At 41.3% G+C, this 22937-nt stretch overlaps 1 protein-coding gene and 1 pseudogene across 1 annotated transcript in view; both read right to left on the bottom strand.

The window, feature by feature from the left end:
* The window catches only part of PRKCH (protein kinase C, eta), a 261067-nt gene that overhangs the window by 74931 nt on the left and 163199 nt on the right, over positions 1-22937 (bottom strand). Inside the window, exon 10 of the mRNA XM_008566116.1 lies at positions 20236-20390. Coding sequence (XP_008564338.1) covers positions 20236-20390 — 155 coding nt within the window. The remainder of the gene's footprint in view (positions 1-20235; positions 20391-22937) is intronic.
* LOC103585211 lies at positions 354-834 on the bottom strand (annotated as a pseudogene).

The raw sequence follows: 22937 nt of genomic DNA, 5'->3' as shown, positions 1-22937 counted from the left end.
ATAGCTCAAAGTTTCCAAGGTGAGGTGGAAAAATTCACTGTGTTGTGAAATTCCAATACTGCCCTCATTTTCTCTGAGAGACCCACAAAGGGACCTACTGAAATGTTAAGACTAAACCAGGGCTGGTAAGCCCTGACGTGGAGCTAAAGAACACCTGGGGGCTTTGGACAAAGTGAATTAGTGGCCTTACTCAAAAGCTAGGTCTGGCCTAGGGCTCCCTGTCTTTTTTCTTTTTTGGGGGCGGGTAGGGGCACAAAGAGCAAGTTTATCTGGTGAATGCTGACAGCAAACATCACCAAAAGAGACAAGATGGGAAAGGTGCCATGACTAGAGAACCCAGGAAGCCTTTGGGGCTAGATGCAAAGTCTCACAGAGAATGGCACGGGGCTCTGAGGATGATGGGAATGTCCTTGGCCATTTGGCATCACATGGATGAGCTCTTCATAGCTGATACAACCATGCCTGTCCTCATGCCCTGCCACCACATCTCTACTTCTTTCTCTATCATCTTCTCCCCCAGCATGACAAGGACAGTGCCGTTCCCTTCCTTCTCAAACACCTGAAGACCTTGGACATAACTGTCACAGGTTCCCTGGTCCTTGTTCTTGGCCACAGTCTTCAGCATGGGCAGGAAGTGCTCAAAGTCCAGCACCTTCATGCTCATCACTCTTGGGGGTTCCATGTGTACCTCGCATACCTCAGTGTTGGTGGGGTTCTGGCCCAGGACCTCATAACGTCCCCACACTGGCTATACAGGACCTTGCTGTCACCTGTTGGGTCAAACAGCTGGAAAGCCTCCTTGAATTCTGCAGTCTGGACCTCGAAGTCACACATCTTGACTACTCAGCTCTGAGAAACCTTTTCCTGCAGTGATGTCTCCAACTCCACACCCAACCTCACCTCGTGTTTCTTTTTTTAAAGTGAACTTCGGTTGTATAGACATGTGATTTATATCGGTTTAAAGCTGTGCAACTGGACTGTCCCCGCTGGCCCCCACTCTGAAGGTATTTGAGTTTGAGACTGCAGGTAAAATACTACTGTACACTGAATATTTGTGTTCTCCTAAAATTCATATGCTGAAGCCTACCTCCACGGTGATGGCATGAGGAGGTAGGACATCTGGTAGGTGATTTGGTCATGAAGGTAGAGCCCTCATGAATGGGATTAGTGCCTTTATAAAAGAGATCTAGAGAGTTCCCTTGCTGCTTCTGCCATCTGAGGACATGGGGAGAAGACAGCCATCTATGAACCAGGAAGAGGACTGACCTGTCTCTCTTTCCTTTCCATGAAGTAAAACTACAAATGAAAAACTCACTTATTTCCTTCCATGTAATTTTCACAACTGGTACTTACTTTTATTTCTTCATAGTTTACACTAGAATAAATGCTCCCTGTAGGCAGGGAGCAAGCCTATCTTGGCCACTATTATATCCCCAGGCATGAAGCAGGTCTCAATGAATATTTGTTGAATAAATAAATAAATCATTAAATGGATGGATGGATAAGTAAGTGAATGTGGACCCATAAAGTTATGACTACAGACAAATTTACACCTCATGCAAATATATTAAAGTATCATGCAAAGGAAATAGAACAAGGTACTTATGGGAAAGGCAATTTCCCCCAATGTGTCTTTGAAAGTAAGGAAGTGACTGATGCTTAAAAGATAATATTTCAAAATGGTTTCATAACTAGATTTCCAATTCATGGACTCGAGGAGAATAGTCCATGGAAGGAAAATGCTGGGGGAATTCCCATCCTACAGCGGACCCCTCTCAATTTGTAAACACACACACACACACACACACACACACACACACACACACAGTGGAATGCAGACACCTCTCTGTGCAATGTACTGTTCAAAATGGGACTCAGAGAGAAAGAGGCTATTAAGGGGGATCACAGTGGGGAAATGGGGCTTCTCCGGGCAAACTATGACTCAGACTCCGACCTATCTCTTCACCAGGTAATCTAAGCCAAGCTTAGAGCTTGTAAAGTTAAAGTGAGTTCTCGAACTCTTCTGTTGAAAGTGTTTGTTCCTTATTATATCTTCTCATCTTGAACTGATGAGTTTTTATCTTGAGAATAAATTCTTACAAAGTAATGTACTGTATCTTGAGCTTCTATGGTAAGTTTTTAGTTCAAGTTAACTTGTCAAACACAAAGTGTAATACAGGTCACTCTTCCTGAATAATAAATATGTCAAGTGAGATACTGTAAAAATACTCTGCCTGGTAAGCCCTCGACTCTACCTCGTTCTTTTTATGAAAATGGACTATAAACTTATATGACTGCTGCAGCAAACTGAACAAAGCACACCTACTTCTGAGGCAAAGCGCTCCGTAACAGATTCACTTCCCGTTGGTAGCACCACAGCACAAAGATCACACTCAGCCTGCCTGGCCATAAAAACTTCAGTTTTTCCCATTTTTTGCTGCCAAAACTGAAATGCCAAGAAATGCTGGGAACCTGGCCTGTGATTATACTCACTTCATATTTTACATTCTGAAACCGCAAGGAGTAAGCTGCAGAGAACAGAGTCCTGTTTCTCGAACAGCAGTTGAACAGATACGGCTCTCAAGCTCTGCTGAGCGCAGCTGAGTATTTGCGTAGGAGAAACAAACAAGGCCTCACAGACTCTTCCAGTCTGCGGGTACCTTCCTGGCATAGGTGGCAGACCTCAGCTAACTTTTCTCACTTCTTTCTGTTTTGATATTTTTTAACCTTCTGAATTACTCAACCAGATTCTTACAGGGGAAAAAAAAAAGCACTAGCACATAAATCAGTCACAAGGAAACTCAGTTACAGCCTCTGACGGGTTTGAACCTGTCTGTTTGCAGATGAGAAAACAAAACTTCAGTGTTCTTTAGGCCAAGGTTGTATTGCCCTCCTTAGTGCAGCAGGAAAGTGGACAGCCCCACAGCATTTGGATTTCGGGTTTGTGTTTGTCAAAATTTTCCTCCCCTGCTTTGTACGTTAATTTCATTGCCACTGTGTATTTTTCTCAATTCCATCCTCTGTGCAGGAGTTAAAAATAAAAAAAGTCCTGCCTCCTCACTTCCTCCCCTTCTTCCTTCAAGAATCAACACAAGAGCCACCGGTACCTCAGGAAGGGCTCATGATGACAAGAGCTCTTCCTCTAAAGGGTGAATTCAGTGACTCAGTGTCACTTGCCGTCCTCTATTGCTCAGTTCCATTTCTTTGCCGAAGGAGTGTTAAAATCCTCACTGGGAGAACTTGGGAGGGGCAAGATTCTCATTACTTGGATTAAACTAAGATTTAATATCCTCTCTTGCTTCATTTGCAAAATTCAGGGCTGGTGGTGCCGCTTCCATCTCTGTTCTTAGAGGGCAGGTGCTCGCTTTTGATTTTTTCCCCCTTGACAGTATCTGGTCTAGTGCCTCGTAGAGAAAACTGTTGAGAACTCCCTGGTGAGCAAGCAAGCCGCCTCTGCGCTACTGAAGGCACCACACATCCACGGTGGAAGTTGTGCTACTGTTCTTTAATCCAGTTGTAAATAATGCCTGATGCAACTGCTCTACGTGTAGGGCTGGAATTAAATCTCTCTTTGTAGCTATGTAACCACAATAAACTTTTATGAGCCTATTGCGTGATCTGAAAAAACCGGCACTGTTTCTCCAACAAGATAGCAGAATTCTTTACAGTGCCTGAACTCTCACCCACAGGCCCTTGTGAGAAAAGAAAAGGAGATTTAACTACTTTTTCACAATGGTTTAGATCTCATTCTCTAAAGATTTGGGAAAAATCTCTGTTCTTCAGGTATATAATATATCGTCATTTGTTTTTCAATAGGAAACATTCAAACACACACTTTGTACATGCATAGACTATTTCTGGAAGGACATATAAGGACATTTCTTAAGAAAGAGGAACAGGGAGGGTGGGGACAGGGTTACTAGGAGGATTTAGCTTTCACTGTAACCATTTTAGAACAGCTAAAAATTGTCCTTTTTAAAATCATGTGCATGCATTCTTACATTTTAAAATCAAATAAAATAAACATTGCTCTTTAGTCAACGAACGACATCATGTTTCTACCCGTCTTCTTATTACTTATCTTCCCCCAGACAAGTGTTGGTACAGATGCTAGAAATAAAACAAAAATGAAGAGAAGTAAAAAGAAATCTTGCTATGCTCTATACCAGAAATTAAGGGATACCAAATGAAAATGAATTAGAAAAGAAAAGCTCAGGATGCAAGCCCTAATGTAGCCATGACAAATGAGTCTCTTGGCTTTTAACTCTGTACATCCCTGGGTACATCTCCTCCCTGTTTGCCTATGTTCTCTTACACCTTACTGGTTTCTCCTCTTCCACCACCCATCCCCCACTCCTTTGGACTGTATCTTTTTAAGAAATTTGCCCTCAAAAATCACAAAAGTAACATACATTCTTACTACACTTAGTGAGATGATTTAAAGATACATAATAAAAAATTAATAACCATTCACCCCATCCCAAACTGTTTCTGTTCTTCTACAACTTTCTCCATGCACCTGTCTGTGTAGCTTTCACTATTGTTTTTTTTTTTTTCACCCTAAGGGATTAAAATGAACACACACACTGATCTTTAACATATTTTTTTTCACTTATTTATCTATCAGGGACAAACAACCTATGTTAGTAAATGTAGATTTATTCTTTCTTTTAATAGTTGTATAATGTAAATCATTGATTCTTTTAATAGTTTCATAGTATTCCACATGGGTGTATCATAATTTATGCAACCATTGCCTCATTGAATTTGTACACCTCTTAAATAAATTCATTGTTCAAGTTTCTTCCCTGGGTCAGTTTTTTTTCTTAATAACTGATTATGTGTATAAAGCATTCACTGATGTCAGATACTGGGATAAACCAGTCACAGTATTCTCACAATAACCCTATGTTGCAGACTAAGAAACTGAGACTTAGATAAATTAAAGAGTTGAACCAATATCACAGAACTAGAACACTGCGGACGTGGTCTCAAATCCAAGTGTGATTCCAAAGCCTTGTTCCTAACTGCAAGTCAATACTGTCCCATTTTCACACTGTCCCACAATCAACCTAGAGTCTATGGCCATAGTCTTAAACGTTAACCTGGTATTTCCAGCGTGGATGGATCATTCAACTAGGAGTTCCACAGGCATCACTAACTTCATGTATTCAAAAGTGATTTCCTTGTCTTTCCCATCCCCACTGCTGTGTTCATCCTGTGCTTCACCTTTGGCCATTCACCCTTGAGCAAGTCACAGACTGACATGAGTAGAAAACATGGCCTTTTCACAGTGGACTGTGCACAGAGACCCCTAGTTGTGGGATTGATGCTTGTGTTCTCTGTTTTCATGTGCACATAGACACTGAAGCTACACTCACAAACATAGGCATGGATTAAGTTCCTCTGAGATCTATACAAAAGGAAACTTTGAACACCCTATTCTGAGATCATCACACTAATAATTAACTTCCCACCATGCTTGCTACCCTATATTCCGCATCAAAAATATGATACTGATTTCAAAACTCATACTAATTTAGTTAACCAACTGCTAGTTAGAACAGTTCTGGTTTTATAACAGAAGAAGAATGTAACAAGTCAACTGGATGTCAATCCAAGTGTCCGGAATGAATAATGACATGGATGGTTTATGACTGCTCGGAAATCAGTGATGGTGAAAACACAGCCCAAATGAACAATATCAGTCTAATAGTACTTCCTTCTTTGACAGGTAAACTAGATTGAGAAACCCAGATTGTCTTCAAATATCTGAAAAGCTTTCTTGTAGAAGATTTGTATTTTTTCCAGTCTACCTCTTAAAAGTCATCCAGAACTAATGAATGGAAGCTACTGGAAGTCACTGAGTCAACACAAAGGTGAAATTTCCAGTAGTCATAGAAGCCTGAAAGTGGAGGAAACAAGTTCCTTTCTGCTGGGAGGTGTTTAAGTATACAAAAAAATGACTGCTCAGCAGGATGTTAGATATTCATGCTTTGAAAGAGGAGAGTATATAACTTTGAACTGCCTTATAACCCTGAGATTCTAGAATTTTAGCCATGGGACAAAGTAAATTTTGATGTTAAGTGCCAGGAATGGTGTAGAACAGTGACTCGGCTTGTGAAAGGGCAGGTTTGGATGGGTGCTCTGGAGGCTGGAGGAGCAGTGCCAAAGGAGGAGAGGGCTATGGGACGCCAGGCATTCACACTGCCACCTTCCAATAGCCTGCGCCACCCACAGAACCAGACCCTCTTGCTCTCCAGGGTGTGGGGCAGTTTTTCTGTCAGGTTCCTCTTTGCAATGGAACCTAGAAATTTATCATGTGTAAGCATTTTCATCAAACAGTAACAGGGTGCTTGTACCACTTTATATTTCTACTTAGGAAGTTTACTGAAAATAAAATTTGACACTCAAAAGACAAAGGAAAAATATTCCATCTTCAAGCACACGCTGCAGACTGTTTATCAAAACATAAACTATAATATCACATTACACTCAGCTGTGTCTTCTGCCAGGCTTAAGTACTGGGATCCGGGAAAAAGATTTGGTCTCTACACACCTGGAAAGCATAGCTCCAAGACTAACAGACTCTGCTCAATGAGCCAGAAGAATGGCAATGCCTTGGTCTAATCCTTGGCTCCTCTCTGTATCAGTCCACTGTGTGCTCAACTCCAGCAGGGGCTGCTCTCCTCAGGGCTGGAATCATTTCCGGGGAGATTTTACACAAACCAATTAGCTGCAAGGCTCCTTGCTTAATGTAACAGAAAATATTCTAAAAAACTGAATATATGTATGAATGAATGACTGTTATGAACTGAATGTTTGTGACCTGCCAAAATTCATATGTTGGAGCCCTAACCCCTACTGTGATTGTATCTGGAGGTGGAGCCTCTGGGAGGTAATTGGGATCAGATGAGGTCATGTGGATGGGACCCTCATGAAGGGATTAATACCCTTATAAGAGGATACCCCAGACAGCTTGCTCACTCTCTCTTCCCACTGCCATGTGAGGACATGCTCAAGAAGGTGGCTACTACAAGCCAGGAAGAGAAACTTACTAGGAAACAAATCACCTGACACCTGGATCTTGGACTTCCCAGCCTCCAGAACTGTGAGAAATAATTTTCTGTTGCTTAAGGTACACAGACTATGGCATTTGTTATGGCAGCCTGAGCAAACTAAGACTTTGGGACTTCTACAGAACTGGGGTTCACACACTAGGAGTGGCCACAGCCTGAAGAGCAAGGCTTGACAAACTTCACTGAGACAGCTACAAGTTACCCTTTTCTGACATTATCATGTTTAACAAAATATCACATATGAGATCCCTTTCTAAAATTGCATTTTTACTTACTAAGAGGATAACATTTGTTCATTACAAAGCATTTGAAAAGCATTGAAATCATTAAAAAGAAAATAAAATCTTATCACCGACACAACCTCAGACACTCAGGCAACTACTGTTGATGTGCTGGTGCTTATCATCTGGGAAATATTTTCCTACAGAGAGTAAACCCAACTGAGAGGATGGTGTCTTATTTTGCATAGTTTCCTCTGACTATGACTAACGTTACCCTCATGCAGTCAATATAAAGAATCCCAACCTCTCATACTCACAAGGATGCTACTGAGAAATGATTTTACTTTCAGGATCCTCCCAACTGACATCATAGCATGTCCTATAATGTCAATACAGAATCACTGACTGCCTATGGGGATGGCTGAGAATTGACTGAAAGTGGTAACAGGAAACTTTCTGGGATGAAGGAAATGTCTTAATTGCTCTTTGAAGTGTTTATTACGTGGTTGTGTACATATGTCAACATTTATCAAATTGTGCACTTAAGGTCTATGGGAGAAGTGAACTAAAAAGGTAACACCAATACCCATCATTAGAACATGTACTCTGATGCCTTTTCCCATAGGGGTAGCAGACAGAATGTTCAAAAAGTGACCCTTACAGAGCAAGTACCACATACCAAGCCCTGAGCTAAAGGCTTTACATGCACTCCCCCCAATTAATTCTGACAGCTTCCCTTAGGTGCATTTCCAGTATCTCCATTTTATCACTGAGAAAATTGAGGCTTAGCGAGGTTAGGCAACTTGTTCAAGATCCCACAACTGGGAAGTGGCAGAGTCAAGACTGGAACCCAGGTCCCTCCAACTCTGGGGTTCTGGTTCTCATCCACAATGTCAATTTTGAAAGTTGTAACAGTGTGCCTTCTGAATCAACATAAAACCTACAGGAATCTGTTCTAGGGAAAGAATCAAAGACTGATCCAAATAGATATGTACAAGGATATAAATGCTTCATTATTAACAATGGTAAATCAGTTTAAATGAACTATATCTTAAATAGGATCATATGACAGACTACTCTATATTATTTAATATTAGGCTTAAAGGACAATGCAAACGACTTTCATGATAGGGGGAAATGGTTATGATATATTAAGTAAAAAAAAAATCAGGTTAAAAAATGTATATATAGTTTGGTCTCAATTTTTTTCTTTTTAAAAATAAATCCATTAAAAGACTTTATATCTAAAGAAAACTGGATTTTTTTTTCAGTGCTAGGATTAAAGGTTATTTCATACTGACTTTTTATACTTTAAATTTTAACGATTATTATATGTTACTTTTGCAATTAGAGAAGCAAGAATAAATTTTATTTTAAAAATAAAAAACACTAGAAAACTATTGCTCTCGTAATGAATATATAACCAAATGAAGACTATATATATATATACACACACACATATATATACGTTTTTATGAGCAGAATACTTTTACACAGCCTAATTTGAAGATACAGCTCCTTTATAGCTTTAGTGTATTACTGTTACTCAATAACTTACACATACTGTAGAAAATGAAATTGTCAGGCTTTCTATCACAGTCATATGTGTAAAATATACATGATAGGTTTAAGGAACTTACAAAGCAATTTCCAGTTTATAAAAATGATCTTGAAGAAGTTTTACCTTTACTTTTATCAGAAAGGCATAAAAATTGAGATAGATTACCACTGAAGTCCTCTGAATATAGCAGACAAATCTAACGTAACTCAGGAAATTAGCATCGCCTTAAGCAAAAATAAAGTATACACCTTAAATTTGCTGCAAATGCTACGGACCTAAGTCATCAAATGCAGAAATGTGGTAAGAGAACCGTGGCAGTGACCATCACTGCTTCTCAAACCCAAGTAAGCTATGGCTCCTTTTTGAAGAACATTTGAAGAAACACTGACACACAAGTCTTGTCCTACGAAGCATCTTTCATTCGAGAATTACAATTGCAAGAAAGAAATTTTGTCTTTATAATGGGTGAAAGAATTATTTATATTATCATCAAAACAAAAATCCAAAATTTAAAAACTATTGAAGAGTCAGAACTATAATTTGAAAAACACTACTATTGATGTGCAAATATTACTTTCAGTAGATCAGAGAGAAAACCACTACTTGAATTCTGAGAAAATCATGGGCTTGGACTAGTATAAACCAATGAATGGGCCACTCTTCCTGAGCCAAGTACCATCTTATGGCACCATTTTGAGGAATAGATGGGATAATACAAACAGAGCTTAGAGTAGAGCCTGCCTCACAGTAGGTGCTCAATAAATGGTGGCAATCAGGATGTATTCTCAATCTTGACCTGTCATCTTAAAAGAGAAAGAGGCACAGAGTTTGAAGCCAAGGTCAATTCCATGAACACTTAGGAACACCTAACATTCCTGTCACTGTCCTAGATGCTGAGATTAGACAGCCATGGTCCCTGCTCTCAAGACGAGGCCCATATGCTGAGAGCACAGTTTGTTATTGCACTAAAAGAAGGGTATTACAGATGCCGCAGTAGCAGAGGAGGGACACCTAACCCAGACAGAGTTTGGAGGGCAGGGGAGTCCAGGAAAAGCTTCTCAGAGGAGGTAACAATTGAGTTGAGACTGCAAGGGTTAGTAGGAGTAACCCTGGAAAAGAGAGGAGAAAGTGTTCCAGGCAAAGGGAAATGCATGTGTAAAGGCCTGTGGGTTGAGAGAACCCAGTCCTGCATGGTTTCAACAGGATACCACTGAGGTGGGACCTTGGAGATCCAGCACATACTGTGGGATTTCGAGCAAGTTCTTTTACTTCCCAGAGCCTCAAGTTTCCTTATCTGTAAAATAAGGATAAAACCACTTGCCTTGTACAGTGTCATAAGAAGTTAAAATTAAATAGGTAAAAACTCCTTATAGAGGAGCTTATCCTTACAACAGAAATGCTTTATACATGTGGCTGGCATTCTGTATCAGAGCCAAAGCCAGAGAGCTTGGGTTATCTCCCACCACACTGACCCAGCCCACCCTGCTCCAGCCCACTGGTCCCTTTGCTACCCACTGACCATGCCGAGCACACTCCCCTCCCTCCCGAGGGCTTTGTCTGGAATGCTCTTCCCCCACGTTGTCACGTGGAGCGTGCTTCTTCCTGTCCAAAAAAAAAATCCTAATATTCATATGGAATAACAAAAAACTCCAAATTGCCAAAGCAATCCTGAGCAAAATGAAATACAGATGGAGGCATTACATTACCCAACTTCAAATTTTACTACAAAGCTTAGTAACTAAAACAGCATGGTACTGGCATGAAAACAGATACTTGGACCAATAGAATAGAGAACCCAGAGGTCAATCCACACACTTACAGTCAACTGGTCTTTGACAAAGGTACTAAGAACATACACTGGGGAAAGGACTGCTTCTTAAGAGAATTATCTCAAGGATTTATATTAAGTATATGGTAGGTATATTGATCACACATAACTTCAAAATATTGCTGAAATATGAAGAAAATGATTTGGTATGAAAAGAAAACCACAATCAGATTTAATTTACTATAAAGAGATTAGTCACCAAAGGGTTGATTTTTACAAGCCAAAACTCCAATTTATGTGAAGAATTCCTATTCCTGAGGCAGTGTTATGAGGTTAATTTCAGATTAACCCTAGGCATGGGTAAGAAAACGTGCTGATAAATTCAGTAAAGTTGTAGCACACAAAATTAACATGTAAAAATCAGTAGCGTTTGTATATGCCAATAACAAACTAGCAGCAAAAGAAATCAAGAAAGTAAGCCCACTTATGATAGCCTCAAAAAACAAAAAACTTAGGAATCAATTTAACCAGGGAGCTCACCATATACCAAAAATCAACTCAAAATGGATTCAAGACTTAAATATAACCTGAAACAATAAAACTCCTAGAAGAAAACATAGGGGAAACACTCTAGGAGGCAGGACTGGGTAAAGACCCCAAAAGCACATGCAACAAAAGAAAAAATAAACAAATGGGATTAGTATCAAACTAAAAAGCTTCTGCACAGCAAAAGAAACAATCAACAGAGCAGAAGAACCACCTACAGAATGGGAGAAAATACCTGCAAACTATACATCCAAAAAGGGATTAAAATCCGTAATATAAAAGGAAATAAACAATTTAACAGTAAAAAACCAAATAACCCAATTTAAAGATGGGGAAGGGAGCTTAATAGACATTTCTCAAAAGAAGACATACAAATGGGCGTCGGGTACTTGAAAAAATGCTTAACATCACTCAGCATCAGGAAAATGCAAATCAAAACCACACTGGGATATCATCTCACCCCAGTACAGCCAACTGGTCTTTGACAAAGGTACTAAGAACATACACTGGGGAAAGGACAGCCTCTTCAATAAATGGTGCTAGGAAAATTGCACATCCATGTGTAGAAGAATGAAACTAGACCCGTACCTCTCACCATATACCAAAAATCAACTCAAAATGGATTCAAGACTTAAATATAACCTGAAACAATAAAACTCCTAGAAGAAAACATAGGGGAAACACTCTAGGAGGCAGGACTGGGTAAAGACCCCAAAAGCACATGCAACAAAAGAAAAAATAAACAAATGGGATTAGTATCAAACTAAAAAGCTTCTGCACAGCAAAAGAAACAATCAACAGAGCAGAAGAACCACCTACAGAATGGGAGAAAATACCTGCAAACTATACATCCAAAAAGGGATTAAAATCCGTAATATAAAAGGAAATAAACAATTTAACAGTAAAAAACCAAATAACCCAATTTAAAGATGGGGAAGGGAGCTTAATAGACATTTCTCAAAAGAAGACATACAAACGGGCGTCGGGTACTTGAAAAAATGCTTAACATCACTCAGCATCAGGAAAATGCAAATCAAAACCACACTGGGATATCATCTCACCCCACATAGACTGGCTATTATCAAAAAGACAGAGAATGGTGAGGATGCAGAGAAATGGGAATCCTCCTATACTGTTGGTGGGACCATAAATTAGCACAGCCATTTTGGAAAACAGTATGGAGGTTTCTCAAACAACTACAGATAGAACTGCCATATGATCCAGCAATCCCACTACTGGGTATATACCCAAAGAAATGGAAGTCATCATGTTGAAGGGATATCTGCACTCCCATGTTTACTGCAGTTCTATTTACAATAGCCAAGTTATGGAACTAACATAAGTGTCCATTGACAGATGACTGGATAAGGAAAATGTGGTACATATACACAATGGAATTAAGTGAAATAAGCCAGGCACAGAAAGAGAAATACCACATGTCCTCACTCATAAGTGGGAGGGGAGAGGGGCGAGGAGAGAGAGAAGAGAAACAACAATCACAATAATAAAAAAGAAAGACAACAGTCACAATAATATGTTAAACTTTCAGAAGGAGAAAAGACCTGTGGTTACTAGAGGTGGGAAAGGGGGAGGGGGTAAGGGAGAAATTGGTTGATGGACACAAAGAATGATTACATTTTATGATGATGAATATTCTATGTTATCCTGATTTGATCATCACATATTGTACACAATCAAGTCTGTATTGACAACCAAGTCTGTACCCCACAAATATGTATAATGAATTATGTTTCAATTAAAATATAAAACCACAAATATTTGGTTCCAGCCCATTCTCTCCACTGGGCTTCAGACTCATACCCACCTGCCCATCAAGCATCTCCATTAGACATGTTAACATTTCTAAAGCTCAAGATGCCTAACATCTTCCTGGGCTCATGATCTTTCCCAGATAATGGTACCATCCATTCAATCTTGTCTCTAAACACCTGAGAATGACTCCTGGTTTGTCCTTCACCCCTGGATCCACCCAGTCATAAGTCCTGTTGGTTCTACTTGCTAATATCTCTCAGACTCAAGCCTATCTCTTCAGCACTACCATCACTGTCTTAGTTCGTGTCCTCATAATCTTCTTACCCGCAACACTGCAACTGCCTCAAATTGAACCTCCCCCTGGCTGCCACCCATCATGCACATGTCCACATGTGCCACACACACCCCCATAAATGTAACTTATGAATCCACTCATGTCATGTGACCTGCTGAAAATTCTTCAAAGATTCTCCATTACCTGCTACATACAGCCCAAACTCCCTGGCATGGAATTTGTGTCTGATACTGCAAGTTTCCTATCAAACACCTACTCTCCTCCTCCTTAACAATGGGACCCTGATTTTTAGCCAGAATATAGCCACCTGCAATACTGTATTTCCTAGCCTTTACTGCAGCTGGGTGCAGCCATGTGACCAAATTCTGGTTAATTCTGTGTAAGAATTGTGTGGAATTTCAGGAAGGTCCCTTACAGGGAGCTGACTTTGCTGGGAAGAATGCTCTTTGGCTCTTCTTACTGTCTGGAACTGCAATTCAGAGAGGATTAGTGGAGCTCCAGCAACCATATTAGACCAGGAAGTGACTTTAAAGATGGAAGAACAGAAAACACAGAACTCTGGGTCCCAGTTGACCCCATGGAGCTTCCATGGCACAGTTGGGCTGCCTACCTGCAGACTTTTTACATGACAGAGAAATACATTTCTATCTGGTTTAAGCCACTGTGATTCTTATGTTTCCCATGAGAGGCAATGGTGCCAAATCTTAAGTGATACAGAATTCAAACAATTCAAAAATAGTAGGCCCTTCATAGCTTTATTTCTGCCACTCCCTCCAGCCTTATCTTCCACCTTACCTCAAACTTTAGGCTCTAGTACTACCAAAACTCTTGTAGTTTTCCACTTTACCCACACATTCACCATGATCCTCCCCACACACCTAGACACCCTCCTTATCTGTGTTCAGCTGTTAACTTTTCACACAGCTCAGATATCACCTCCTCCAGGAAGTCTGAAGTCATCTTAGGCTAACTGGCCATTCTCCTTGTTCCCAAAATAACCCTTGAATTTTGGAACCCACCAGCCATTGCTGGTTTATGGACCATTTCTCTCACCCCACATAAGAAGCCTCAAAGCACAGAGACCACATCTACTCATGTTGTATCTACACCTCCTAATACCATGCCTGGCACAAAGTGGCAGCCCAGTAAATGTGTTCAGATCTCAACTGGATTTTCCTTACTGGAAAGGAGTAAACAGTGTTGAATGTCTCACAATGTCTTGATTAGCCTTCATGTCAGCAGTAAGCTGAAGACTGAGATGAACTTTTCTGTGTTTTTATTTCTCTGGAGATGGAAAATAACTTGTGGATGACCCACCCTAAGAGAATGCCCACTATGAGAAGCAGTTCCCTGGCTTTTTCCGACCTGAATTCATCTGCAAAAGAGAACTCAGCACTAGTTCATCTCTGAGGGTTCATCTGGCTCTAGCATTTTATAATCACATTGTTGAGTACAAACACATAGACCTGGACACAAGGAACTCACTGTGAATGGATTGCTCCTCCAGGGATTGGCAACATGACCAGCCCTACCTACCTTTTATATAGATTATTTACAAGGAGTGTCTAATACAATCTTGAAGTCATCAGATGACTGTGAACACTCTAGGATAAGGAAATGCCAACTGGGGAAAGACAGGCTCCTGGAGTCCAGCCATGCCAGCCTTCTTTCAAAGGCCTTGAACTTGCAATGCTCCCTCCTGCTACAGGGCAGCTGCACCTGCCCCTCCTGCCTTAAATGCTCTTTTCTTCCCTCTTCACTAGTGACCTCAGCTCAACAGTCACTTTGTTAGGGAAGTCTCCTATCTTTCCCCAGCCAGACTGAATCACCCTACTGGAGGGTCCCACCCTCTGCACTGCATGTCTCTTCTTGAGAGCACTGGTCCCAGCTGCAATTTTCCATGCATACAATCATTGTACTGACATCGTTCTCCCTCACCAGACCGTATCCTCTACCAGGGAATATTTTTGTTTTTTCTCATCTTTGTATCCACATCTTTGGCAGAGAGTTGGTGCTCAACATATGTTTGTTAAATCATCTCTGAAGATGTGCAAAGGAGCAGAAAAGTGGCCGATGAACTTCACTGTGGGCAAGGAGAAGACTACATTTGCAGGAAATGTCAGGCTACTCTAATAACTCTGAGCTGTCCATCACATCCTTGAAAAAGGATCTTAGGAGTCAGGAGTTAGGGACAGTGGTCACTTTCTTGTGACACCAGTAGTCACCAGACATTCAGTAGTCATTGAATGAGGTCACCATTTGGCAGAGGAAGGCATGGCAAGCTAAGAAGAGAGGAGACAGGAATGTGACTAAAAATAGTTTAGAGTTCCGGTGTTAGTCCTGGGTAAGGGCTCACAGCCAAAATCCAGTGTAAAAGTTGCTAATGTATTGAACATTCCATGACTGGCATATTCTGAACAAACAAGGACTATAAAAATAACAAATGACAAAAAAAAAACCCTCCACCAAAATAAAAAAATAACAAAATGACAACTTGTAGCTGTCTTTGCAGTAAGCAGATCAAGAAAGACTAGACCTAATTCTTTTTTTTTTTTTTTTCTTTTTTTTTTGTCTTTTTTTGTGTCCGGCAACGGATCGCAACCCTCAGTGTCGCGCCCATACCGGACCGGGACCGGCAACGGGATCGCAACCCTCGGTGCTGCGCCCGCACCTTGCTTAGCCAGTGAGCGGGAACCGGTCTAAGACTAGACCTAATTCTTGAAAAAGAAGGAATGATAATATCAGGTGACAGAGGGAAAACAGAGTTGCTAAATTTGACTTTCATCTTTACCTAAAAAGAAGATATTCCCCACTAGAATGAGTAGAATAAATATAAATATGGAATTGAAATCCAATATAGATGACATTACAATAACATTTCCAAAATTCCAGGCATTTGGAAACTCTGCAAGTCTGCTGATAAGAAATACTGAGAAGCAAGAGAGGTCCCATGAGATGGAAAACAGAGAGATGTTGCCACAATTTTCCAGAAGGGGAGGACTGTGGGGTTCAATGACTCGGGCATGTAATGTCCATCACCCTACAGGTAAACTGACTAGGAAACAGAAGATCTGCAAATTCTCAGACAAGGAAGCAATGCTTAAAGAGGAGACTTCGCCATGGGCTATTTGCACAAAGACATGCCCAGCTAAGTTCAGATCACACAGGTATCTGCAGTCAGTGAGGTACCTGCAGCACCTCACGATATCCTTGAGAAATAAGAGTTAGATGATGTTAGAGACTGGTATATTCACACAGATCCAAAAACTGTGTTCAGAGACTAGTTTAATAGAGCTTACCTTGGAGAAGATGCTAATCATCCCAAATTCTGTATTTTTTAAAAAAAATCAAATTAGGTAGAGATTTTTTTCTCAATTTGAGGAGAAATCAAAGGTGATTTTCTTTAAAAGCTAATAATGCACTACACAAATAAGAATGAGAGCAGAAGACAGTGTGTCGGGTCTGGCAGTCAGCCTCTGCGGGGCAAAAGCTTTCTCTCGGTGGGCCAGTTCCACATGTGGAAGATGAGACAGTGATATGCCACAGTAAGCACTTGGAGGTTTAGGAGTAAACACTGAGTACCACGTACCCAGCATGCCAGGAACCGTGTAAGGCACAAAGATGTCCTACGCGAGGTGAAAAGTGTGTGTTGAAATGTTCAAGTGTAACATGGTAAGGAGGAACCAAAGTTTAAACTGTGCCCTTCTATAAACTCTTCCTCACCCAACATATTTCAGGTATGTTCTACGCTTTGTTCAAAAGCAGCAGGTCAGGTGCATGCTGGCTGGCTACAGGAGTTTGGGTTGAAATGTCACGATGGCTGGACTCCCCCTTTAACATGGTCTATGAAACGTGATGGAAAGTGGAGCCTGCAATGCCGGTGGATGGATGCATGCGTCTTTGTTTCCCTAAGTCTTCTTGTAGGGCTTGACTCTGGTAAAAAATCAGTGCCATGTGTAAATTATTCATGAGCACTCTCTGGGCTCCCACTAGGCCACCAAGCCCAGAACAAAGGAATGGATAGTCTTGTTTTCCCTCGTCTTACTGACTGCTGACCTCCCAGCCTTGGTTTCTCAGGTTTCAGACCTTCCAACCAAAGGCAAAGGGGCAGACCCTTCTCTGGCTGTACCTCCTGGGAGCTGGGCTTCTGTTCCTCCACAAAATACAAGTGAACAATCTGAGAACCAGGGTCAGAACACAACTTGAAAAGCTTGTCAATGTAACTGGACTGCCTCCTCTCACACAGGCACAGTCAGCTAAAAGAAGAAATTCATGTCACAGGGAGCCAAAGGCACCACCTTGTAACGTCCTGTTTCACAGTGACTTGTAGATGGGACCAACTTTGTAACTTGCTGGAAAATTAACCCCCCCCCCCCCCCACCAAAAAAACCTCAAACAAATAAACAACAACTCTATTTGTATAGGTCAGAGGTATCTTCTGGGGAGACTATTTTAGCTCGGATAAAAGCCATCCCAGGACACGTATGATACACAAGCCCGTCTGATGCTCCCAAGTTCCTTGCTGATCTTCTGTATCAAATCCACACCCTCTGTGACCCAAATGTGCCCTTTACTGTGTGTGAATTCCAAGAACTTGGCTTTCAAAGGCTTATCCTTAAGACTGCTCCCAGCCAATACCCTGAACGGAATTAAATTATCCCGTGAAACAAATCCACAGGATAAAAATAGCCTTTGAATCTATCCTAATTAAATGTGCTCCCTTGAAAGTCAACCATATCAGTTAGAGCCTGAACATGGGATTCAAGTCCAAGAGCAAATTAAAATCAATTCTCAGAATTGAGCCACAGATACCACGAACTGAAATATCACTTCTCAAGATGTGGGCTGAAAACTGCTTCACCAGAAACTACATTGGGTCACAGTGTCCATTCCTCTGTACTTCAAGAAAAGTGAAACAAGCAGACGGAGAGGGTGGAACTAACATCCAACACAGGAAAGCAAGCTTGCTGCCCTGCTTCGGTGTAGCATGTGCTTGGTAAAGCCTCTGAGTATTCAAGGAAACCTGAATGTAGACCTTAGGGCTTTTCCCCGCTCTGCCTTATTTTAACGAGTTAATGTTGTCTTATCACTGAAAGGGTAACAAGAAGCCTCTCTTTAGCGGTAACTCTAAATCTTCAAGTCTCTCTTGAGAAGACAGTGTAGCTCAGTGGTTAAAAGCATGGCTTGAATTCAGGCTTCACTACCAGTTAGTAGTCTGATTATTAAGCCTATTTAAGACTGTTATTCATCTAAACAATGCAAATAATATTATTGTTATATAATAACATTGTTAGGAAGATTAAGAGAGAAATACAAAGTCTGATCCTGTAACAAGTGTTTAGTTTAGCTCTTGTTGTTGTTGTTAATCTTATTATTTTGATTTGCAACAGAAATTCCTGTCAAGTAGAGACATCATTATTCTTAAAAATTAAATGTGGAAAAGCCTCTCTTTGGGGTAAGCAGAGCAGAGATGGGTAGATAAGTGACAGAGAAGAACAAAAACAGACCTCATTGCCCAGAGTCTGATACCACCCTCAGGAAGGACTCCCTCCATTATCAGAGATCATACCAGCAGCTTCCACAAATCATGTGCTGGGCAGAAAGTGAGACAGGGAAAAATTCTACAGAGCCCCCAGGAGAACACCATATCCTGGCCAAGAAAGCTGCAACCCATGGCATCCCCACAACCTAAGAATGAGCAGAGATTGCCAATCACCTTCAAGCAGAGGGCTCCCACTGCTGTCCTCCAGGCCTGGGCCCAGCTCTGCACCCACTCTCTACCACACAGTGTCTGGGGTCTGTAATGAAAGCACTTCATCTAGTTGAGGTTTTGGGACTCTGCACTGAGAATTAATTAGAAGAAATTTCCATATAGTGCCTGTTTTTCCTCCTTTGCTTTCCCACTTCTTTCTGGCATAATCTACCAGTCCTACTGCATTCTTTCCTGTTCTCACTACTTATTCTCTCCCTATTTGACTCCCAGGGTGTTTGACAATATTCCCTATTTTCAAAGCTCTCTTACACTCTAATAGTGATGTGTGAGAGCTCTCTTACACTTTGATGATGATGTCAATACAAAAGGAACAGCATTTAGCAAGGCTAATAAATAGCAAATTTCAATCAGGAAATTCTTATTTTGGCATTCATGCTCTGACTTTTCCCAAAGAAAAGCAACAATTGCATCTCAAGAGAAAAAAAGAGTATATGTGGCAACTAAGTTACGTGACTTAAAGAGTAGGAGGACACTGACAACAGAGAAAAGAGAAAAATTTAAGAATAAAAATAGTCTAACATTCATTATTACATTTCCCACCTTACCCAACCTTCTCTCTTGACTAAAGTTTCATTTGATACCTGTTGAGTTCTGATATCTAACAACATCAACTAGATTCTGAGCCCACTCAAAGTATGGTATATTATGATCAAAAGATCATATGTCACGAAATGGAATCAAATAATACTGGGGAGGGGGCAGCAAATGATAGACATCACCAAGCAGGACACTGCTCATCAGCAATTCACGTCTTAACTCCTGACTGGTGACCCACACCCCATCTGACCGTGATTCTTATTACAACATAGTGTAACAGTTATCCACACTCTCCAGTTTAGATGTGGATTTTAAAAATGGAATGGATCCAAGATTAACCCATCACCTCAAATATTAAAACAGAAAAAAGAGAACAACGTGTTTAGCATCTTGCAGGGCTTGTCTGTAACAGACCCTTAGCAAACCCTGGCTGAACCAATTCATGAATAGTCTCTTTTGAGCCTCTCAGGTTTGTTTTAAGAATACCATATGGGCAAGTTTTAGTTTGGAGGCAATGCTTATCACTAAGTTATTCGTTTACCCTAATGGACACTTAGAACCTTTGTCAATTTAATTCCGAAAAGATTTCAATTGATTATCACTAAAAAATGGAAGGATGGATCAAGCCAGGAGAGGTCACAGGGATGAATTAGTAGAGACGATGCCAGCAACCACAACTCACCTATAGATGATTCCTTTCTCGTGCAGGAACATGAGCGCTGAAATGATTTCTGCAGCATAGAAGCGAGCTCGTGCTTCATCAAAACGACGAGACTTCTGAATGTGGAACATCAAGTCACCTCCATTCACAAACTCCATCACAAAAAAAAGGCGATCCTGGAAATAAACACAAGAGAGGATCCAACATGGTGTAGCAATTAGCCCGGAGTTCAATCAGCCTCCTATCACCTTGGGGTACGGCATGGGGAGAAGACCGTGACACGGACGTATTCACTGAAACATCCTGACTGCAGGCCAGGGAGCAGCACGGTGGGTCCGGTGGGATTAGACTCCTTGGGGAAGACAACACCTGGGTCTCTTTTAGGTAATTCCACACAGCCTTGGATTTCTACTTTAAATGAAAAGTAGAGAACGCATCAGAAGCCCATGGTTCTTTTAGTTCTAGCTCTGCACCTTAAAAGCCATGTAACCAAAATAGAGCAACGCAAATCAAGGGCAAATGCCTGTCATCTGGCACATGCAAGGCTAATCACAGAAAGTAAGAGACATCTAACAGGTGCTGTAGTCCTCACAGGTGGGTAGAGAACCATCACAGAAAAAGGAAAACCCTTTAGACAGGTCAGCCAAACATAAGCCTAATGGCAGTTTCAGAACAGCCTCCATGTAAGAAATTCCATTCAGTCTATCAGAAGATTAAAAGTCAGGAATGGGAACACAGACATGAGCCAAATGCCATCTCTACCTAAAGGACTCTCAACCTAGCAAGTGAAATGGACTCTTAAAAATGCTACCCATGCTGTGCACTAAGTACTACACAAGTGGTATGAATGATGTGCTGTGGAATTCAAGACCGCTTAATGAAAGAAAGGTATAAGTCTCAATTTAAAAGCGATGTTCCTAATTTATAGTGTAAAACGTTTTGTCTTAAGAACCTCTAAGATCAATGGATTTTCTTACCCCCTCCTTCTAACACGTATGATCTCCCTGGTTAGCAGGTGCTGAATTAAGTGCTAGGGACTTAACAGAGGATAAAACAGACATAAAGCTGACACGACCATATAGAGTCTGCTGCAAGAAACACACATTACTTAAAAAAAAAAAAAAGTCACACAAACAAGCAAATCTACAAATTCTGGTAAATTCTGTGGAGGAAAAGAGGAGGAAGAAGTGACATCCGGTCACCTGCTTGGGGGTCAGGGGAGATCTCTGAGCTAGTGGCGTGTGAACTAAGGCATGCAGGATGAGTGCCATCCGGCCGGGGCCAGTGACATCCTTTTGGGGGGATGGAGGGCAGAAGGCCATTTTGTGAGAAAACTGGCATTTGACCAGAGGATGTGTACACACAGAACCTGTCCTTATATGGGCTGTAAGTGCCACCAACTTTGCTAGGCATATTTGCACACGCTTGCAGCTGAATAACGGGCAGAGAACCACGTGTGCTCTTGCTCAGCTCCGCACTGCTGGTGTGATCAAGCAGATTCCTAACAGAAGACGACATCTCATATGGCCTCCTGTTCCCTATTTTAAGAAACACCTTCACTAGAAGAAAAAAATTCCTCTTTATCCATTAAACATCTCTCTCTGCAAATGAGAAGCCAGAATTTAAGAGTGAAGAGGAGATGACAAGATTCACAAAAATAAAAACCATCACCACCAACATAGCTTTTAGGTTGGCCAATATGAGCCAACAGGAAAACTACACAAATATAGCAAGCCGTCTGCCTAAGCTAGTCACCGTCACTGGAGTGTGACTGACAAGGGGAGAGGCCGAACAGGCTGGGGCCAGCTTTGATGAGCAATGGCTGTCCTGTATTTTCTACCTGGGAAGGACTTAGGTGGAATCATCAGGTTAGCAATGAGGTGGGCTGGAGGAGAGGCATCTGCTGGAGACACCTCTAAAAGCTGCATCTGCCTAGAAGTTTCCATGTGATGCTGCACTCATTTGAAGGGCAGCTGTGGGGCCTCACGAAGACTAAAGGTGGTAAAGCCACCCTGAATTATCCCTCAGCAAGAAGGTCAGTCTTATACATTTTGTGAACCAGCCTGTTCACCTTCTTCATGGATGTGACTGGCAGCCACACGGATTCCAATCGCTCTACACCATCAGTTCCTGATTGCTGGAAGTGGGTCAGTAGGTAAGTGGCCATGCCATAGGCTGCTCTAAGTTAGTACACTTGCCAAGAGTTTCTAAGTCAGTAGGCATCAAAAAGATAAGGGTATTCCAAAGGAAATTTCATCCATTTCTAATTCACATGCACACACAAAAAAACCATTCTCATACCTAAAGTCTAAAAAGTCAGACCTGGGGCTAAATTCCAAATAGGGGAGGGGGGGAGGGGGAATACTGCCCTCTAGTCTTGCTCCGTCTCCTTGCCCTGGAGGTAGACTCTAAGAAAACACACAGAAGCTGGCATGTTCACCTCTGCTGCACAGCAAGGGAATCGTGAGCTATACAACTGAGAAAATGTGGGTTCTGCCGTACTTCTTTCTTTTCATTGCGAGTCACACTTCTAACCTCCTGTCTGGCACCTCTAGCACAGTGGGTGCAATTCATAGACCTGTGGCTATAAGCGACTATTGAGCAAGTAGGCAGGGGAAAATGAGCCAGCTGAGATACAAGACGATTTAACGACAAGTAATGGTCCATCCTATCAAAGACCTCAAATGGTGTCACAAGATAGAAAAATAAAAACATGTGTATCA

This window comes from Galeopterus variegatus, unplaced genomic scaffold (assembly GCF_000696425.1).
Source record: "Galeopterus variegatus unplaced genomic scaffold, G_variegatus-3.0.2 Scaffold221, whole genome shotgun sequence".
Taxonomy (NCBI): Eukaryota; Metazoa; Chordata; class Mammalia; order Dermoptera; family Cynocephalidae; genus Galeopterus; species Galeopterus variegatus.
Note: the sequence above shows the minus strand (reverse complement) of the source record. Positions and strands in the feature narration are given on the sequence as shown.